General features: G+C 43.1%; 2 protein-coding genes across 4 annotated transcripts; both read left to right on the forward strand.

Annotated features, from left to right (window-relative positions):
• The first annotated feature begins 576 nt into the window (after positions 1–576).
• On the forward strand, positions 577–2,127 carry LOC113214111 (uncharacterized). 2 transcript variants are annotated; one of them, XM_052274392.1, is made up of 5 exons: positions 577–765; positions 842–1,000; positions 1,081–1,270; positions 1,623–1,707; positions 1,787–2,127. In XM_052274392.1, the coding sequence occupies exons 1-4, from the start codon at positions 592–594 to the stop codon at positions 1,676–1,678; spliced, it is 579 nt and encodes a 192-aa protein (XP_052130352.1). In that variant the 5' UTR covers positions 577–591; the 3' UTR covers positions 1,679–1,707; positions 1,787–2,127. The 2 variants fall into 2 exon arrangements, with proteins under 2 accessions (XP_052130352.1, XP_052130351.1); XM_052274391.1 differs by lacking the exon at positions 1,787–2,127 and having other exon boundaries at positions 1,623–1,780.
• A 1,786-nt stretch (positions 2,128–3,913) lies between these two features.
• Positions 3,914–4,978, forward strand: LOC127751228 (uncharacterized). Of its 2 annotated transcripts, XR_008012030.1 has the most exons (3): positions 3,914–4,339; positions 4,471–4,709; positions 4,848–4,978. XR_008012030.1 is itself a non-coding variant. In XM_052274390.1 (2 exons), the coding sequence occupies exons 1-2, from the start codon at positions 3,942–3,944 to the stop codon at positions 4,490–4,492; spliced, it is 420 nt and encodes a 139-aa protein (XP_052130350.1). In that variant the 5' UTR covers positions 3,924–3,941; the 3' UTR covers positions 4,493–4,830. The 2 variants fall into 2 exon arrangements, 1 of the variants encoding a protein (XP_052130350.1); XM_052274390.1 differs by lacking the exon at positions 4,848–4,978 and having other exon boundaries at positions 3,924–4,339; positions 4,471–4,830.
• Positions 4,979–5,339: the final 361 nt, after the last annotated feature.

Here is a 5,339-nt window from a genome sequence, read left to right on the forward strand (position 1 = left end):
AAAGGTTGTCAACCACGGAGTTCCATGCTTATCCTATCTACAATCAGTCTTGCTGTCTTGATGCTGGGTTTGTTGTGTGACCTGAAACACACAACATTTCCGAAAGTAGACACTGTCATGTCACCCACTTTTGTTGGATGATCAGTTTTAACTAGCCTAGGTGTCTCCTACTGCCTAGTCCTACCTACGTGACACCTTTATTTATAAGACTAAACCTTTCACACAACTTATGAACCTTCTCTAGGTTATGGTACTTAGCTTTTGTTTTGGAATTTCTTCACGTTGATGTTGTCCCTCGGCGATTCTGCGTTGTTGCTCCTGTGTCGAAGTGCGGTTTCCTTTCCTCAGCGTCGTCTTGTGTAATTTCTTTAAATTTTTTGCAGCTGTTGTTTTTCACAACTTTGCTGATTTGTTGATTTATCTCTCAACAACTCTTCCTCCCTTTCTTCCTTCCTTCCCACCGCCTTCTGTGGCCGTTTGAATTCGGTTTTTCCGATTCCCTTTTGTTTCCGTCCATCCCGTGAGCGCTCTCCAACCGTTATCTTTCAAACTCCGGCACCTGTCTCTTACTTTCGTGTGATCTCGGTAAAAATGGCTCCCCGTGATCCTGGTGCGGAATCCTTGAGTGCTCTCATCACCAGCGACCTTCCTGAACCCCAGGAGCACTCAGACCAATTAAATGCAGAGTACGGGGACTTTGCTCGTCTTATTTGTGTGCAGCTTCTTCGGGGGCTTTACCGCCCCGCTGGCTGGGCTCCTCGCCGGGTAGGTCTACCTTTCTTTTTCCAGCTCTCTTTCTTCATTTTTTCTTGTGTTCCTTAAATTTTATATTTTATTGCAGTTATGCATTCGTTGCGGTACCTCTTCTGAGGTCAAGAATAGTAATAAATGGGAGGTGTTGGACGACAGCTTTTACGAAGAGGACCTGGTTGTCAACGAGTGGGTGTTCGGTTTAAATGACGAGTGGTGCACTTGTGGCTATTGCTATGAACCTTGTTATGTATGTTTCGTTCTCTCTCCATTTTATTTCTGCTTCTCTTTCTTTGCATGTTCCTTTATTACTCTGTTCTCTTCTTTTAGCGAGTTATGGAGCGCGAAATTATGGCGCACCGCAATAAAGATGGTGTCATCAGCTCAGATGAGTATTATGGAATTTTAAATTTGGGTCCTAATTCCGTGGAAACTCTGTCAGACATCATTGAGGAATCTGAGCCAGAAACTGATGACTGGTACCCTGTTGGACCGGCCGATTCCTCCGACTCCGACGAAGGTAGGCTGCTCTTTTGTTTTCCGTTCAGTCTGTTCAAAAACGCAACGGTTTTCTTGATCGCTACCTCTTTACCATGGCTCTTGTATTTCTGTGTTATCACCATGGGCTGGAAGATTTTGAGCCCGTACAAATTTGTGGAAGTTGTGCTCCTTTTTGTGCTCCCGAGTTTACCTTGCTACGCACCCCTGGGGTCTTTGAGCTGTCGTTTAAAACCTTTCCCGAACTCTTTGGTGCCCATAGCGTTTACATTTGCGCCCGATGCCTTCGATTCACCTTTGTGCGTTTTGGGTCTTCCCTCAGCTTACTGCAGGTGATTTTTGTTGCTTTATTTTGTTTTTGTTTTTGCTCTTAGCGCCCTCTGCATCAGCTGGTCCTGGATCCGGCGATACTCCTTCCATCCAGACCTGAAGATGGCGGCTGTTCTCCCGAGGAGTGAGGTTAGTTTTTGCTCCTCCTTTCCTTTACATTCATCCTTTTTCCGTCCTGTTTCACCCTTTCCTCTCTGTTTCTTTCCAGATTTCCTTTGTGATTTATGTTTTCTCCCTTGCCATTACTTTGATCTTTAAAGTTCCTTTATGGTTTGTTGGGTTGAAAGATCCTGATCTCTTTGTTGTTTTAATTTAAACATTTATTTATCTGATGTTTTTAAACATAATTATAACATTGCAAATGTATTTATTTAATGTTCACCAAATAACATGGTGGTTTCCAATATATTTATTAACAAATTCATGGTGTCTCCTTCTTCCCTTTTGTGCATTCCTTGGTGAAATGGAAACGCTCCCTGCACTTCTTGCACCTTGCATTGAACCTTGGGTCGTCTGGGTGTACCTTCATCTTCTTCTCTTGCATTTCTTTGTTCCTTGCTTCCCACATTTCTGTTATCCAGTCTGCTTTTGACGTTGGCACACTTATATTGTCTATTGGTATCAGCTTCCAACACTTCCTTACTCCCTCTTTGTCTGTTTCTTTCTCCTCACCGGCTTTTCCCTTTTCTTCTCTTTCGTTGTCTTCAGTTTTTCCATTCTCTGTCTCTTTCTCTTCTATTTTCTCAGTCTTTTCGCAGTCTTCCATCTTCTTGTCCTCCTGTAATTCCATACTTTTCTCGTGTTCTCCCTCTTCCTCTTCTGTTTTCTCAGTCTTTTCGCAGTCTTCCATCTTCTTGTCCTCCTGTAATTCCATACTTTTCTCGTGTTCTCCCTCTTCCTCACTGTCACTCAAAGCCAGATCTGCCATCAAAGTGGCTGTTCCTTCAGTCTTGCTCTCCTTTTCTTGTCTCTTCGTTGCTTCATCCTTGCCTGCACTTTTTCTAGTTGCTTCCTCGTCACTGCTGTCACTGCTCTCGCTCACAAATTCCTTTGACTTTGGTGTCAAATAGCATGCTCTCTCTTTGGTTTTCTGGACATTTTCCTTTATTTTGATGGGTTTTGGTTGCGATGCTCTTTTAACGGGTTTAGTAGGCCGTTTCTGCACTCGCACTTGTTGTCTTGGCTGAGCTATGGCCCTTGGAGCTTCTATTACCTGGATCTTGATTCCCTTCTTGGCACTCATTATTTTCCTCATGAGGTTTTGCACATCCAGTTTCGGCTTATGTAGTAGCTGGACTTCTTTTGCTTGCTTGCTATCCTCTCTTCGTTAATCTTCTTGCATCTTTTTACTCACTCTGTTCACTATAGCTTTCAGCTCCTCTGGTGTCTTTGGTGGTGGTTTTTCCTTTTTCACTGGCACTACACTTAGTTGAAAAATCTTCCTTTCTTGGCTTACTTCGGGTACTGCCACTCTCAGCCCTTGGAAAGTAGATTTCTTATCCGGAATCTCTTCCATTTCGATTTAACACACGTTTCACAAATAATTATTTCACTCAGGTATCCGCACTGGAGGTTTGGTATTCCCTTCAACAATGCTCACCGCCTTCCGTCGTTTGAACTTCGCGCTGTGTTGCCAAGTTGCCTATCGAGTCTGGAAGTGGAAGTAAGCCTGCTCGATTGTAGTCGAGATATCGATCTCACTTCAAGATGGCCGCCTTGCTTATTAGCAGACGTAAGTTAACCAAGCGCTGCAGATGTATTCATCTTCCTTGGCTTCTCCTTTTGGACATTTAGCTAGTCTGTCCACATGGACTATTATGTTTTTCTTGCGCTCATCCATACTCTGGATTCGTGCGTTACAATCATTTATAAGATCCAGTATCAGGTATGGACCATCCCATCTTGCGATTATCTTTGTTGAGATACCCTGAACCCTTCTGGGATAGTACAGGAAAACCTGGTCTCCTTCCTTAAATGGTACTAGTGCTGCTGTTCTGTCGGAATATTCCTTCATTCTTTTTGCAGACTTCTTGCTCATGTGTGCCACTAGTTTGTGGATGTCTTGCAATGTTTTCCTGACCCAAAAAGGATATTGTTTGAACATGTCTTCTTCCTTTGGAGGTTCACCCCTGGCCATGTCAAGTGGTGTTCTCATGGTAGCTCCAAACATTACCTCGTATGGGCTGAATTTGTGAGATGTGTGTGGTAGACTTCTGTATGCTTGTGCTATAAAAGGTAAGTACTTTGGCCACTCCTGCCTGTCCTTCTCGATTAGGATCATTAGCTGCTGTTTGAGCGTTTTAATCCATCTCTCTGCCTTTCCATTTGTTGCAGGGTGAAATGCCGAAGTTCTATATGTCCTTATGTGGTACAACTCCATTATCTCCTGGAATAGTAGTGAGTCGAATGCTTTGCCCTGGTCTGTTAACAATGCATGCGGAGCTCCAAATATGGAGAATACATGCGTTATCAGAGCTTGTGCTATTTCATCCGCTGTTTGTTTGAACAATGGAACTATTACAGGCCAACCTGAAAATGCTTCCACTGCTACTAATATGTACTCGTGTCCTTCTTTGCTTCTAGGATTGATTGGTCAACATATATCCACATGCCACCTTCCGTGTAACATTCCTTCCTGGAATAATTTAAGCGGTGCTTTAGTCATTCTGTGTGGACCTTTGAACTTGGCACACACTCTGCATTCAGATATTACTCCGTATATATCATTAAACATTCCGGGCCACCAGAAGAACCTTTTAAGGTATGCGAGTGTCTTTGTTATTCCAAAGTGATTTCCTAACCCCAACTGTTCATGGTATGCCTTAACTGTTTGCTCCACCAGTTGTTCCGGGAGTATTAGTTGTAATTCCTCTTTGCTTTTGTCTCCACTAGGATGTTCAAACTTTCTGTATAATACTCCACCGTTTATAGTGAGAGATTTGAACTGTAGCCACAAGGTTCTTGTTTTGCTTCCACACTGGGCTATCTCCTGAAAGTCTGGTCTGACTCCATCCTCTACAGCCAAAAATATGGGCATTATGGATTCGTCCAAAACTTGTGCTTTGTGTATGTCACTTGGTGTCAATCCATTTGGGACTACTGTTGTCCAGTTTACTTTTACATTATCCGCGGTAAGTCTGATGTGTTTTCTTTTGTTTTGTATACATGTTGGACAATTATCTAGGCATTCCAATGTGTCTGCCACAGTGCTGCATTGGCACACAAAAGCTACCTTGTCTTTTTCTTCTAATCTGTCACATTTGTTACAGTTTTCACATGGTCTCCTAGATAATGCATCAGCATGTCCTATACTGGTTCCTTTTACGTGGATAACCTGGAATTTATATGGTGCTAGTCTTTCCAGCCATCTAGCCAACTTGCCTGTGGGGTTCTTAAAATTCTTAAGGGGGCATCCTAGTGTAGCCGGCTTAAAAAAGGGGTGTTTTCGGGAATTTATTTTTAAAAAACTAAAGCTCTCAGAGCAAAACCGATTGCGGGGTTTAATAGCTAGCACTTTAAGCTACAAAATCCATTGTCGCCGGTGCCGGTTACCCCTCGGGTAGCGGAGCTATCCCCCATGAGGCAACACGCTGCAGCAATGTCATCTCCTCATGGTGGGCAGTCTGGAGGTCAAGCCGTTGGTTTTAAACAGTCGACCAAAAAAGGAAATTAAACTTAAGGAGTGTGGCTATCGTGTGAACCAGGAGTTTTGCGATAGAGCAAAATTTACTATTTTTTTGAACGCCTCAAACTTTTATGAT

This window comes from Frankliniella occidentalis, unplaced genomic scaffold (genome assembly GCF_000697945.3).
Source record: "Frankliniella occidentalis isolate FOCC.00 unplaced genomic scaffold, Focc_3.1 Scaffold387, whole genome shotgun sequence".
In the NCBI taxonomy this organism is placed as follows: Eukaryota; Metazoa; Arthropoda; class Insecta; order Thysanoptera; family Thripidae; genus Frankliniella; species Frankliniella occidentalis.

Excerpts from the sequence above, each read along its gene's own strand:
- LOC113214111 (XM_052274392.1), top strand. The coding sequence starts at position 592 with ATGGCTCCCCGTGATCCTGGTGCGGAATCCTTGAGTGCTCTCATCACC. Across the intron at positions 766-841 it reads CTGGCTGGGCTCCTCGCCGG|TTATGCATTCGTTGCGGTAC; the intron begins GTAGGTCTACCT and ends ATTTTATTGCAG. Across the intron at positions 1,271-1,622 it reads TTCCTCCGACTCCGACGAAG|CGCCCTCTGCATCAGCTGGT; the intron begins GTAGGCTGCTCT and ends TTTTGCTCTTAG.
- LOC127751228 (XM_052274390.1), top strand. The coding sequence starts at position 3,942 with ATGTGGTACAACTCCATTATCTCCTGGAATAGTAGTGAGTCGAATGCT. Across the intron at positions 4,340-4,470 it reads CACCAGAAGAACCTTTTAAG|GATGTTCAAACTTTCTGTAT; the intron begins GTATGCGAGTGT and ends TGTCTCCACTAG.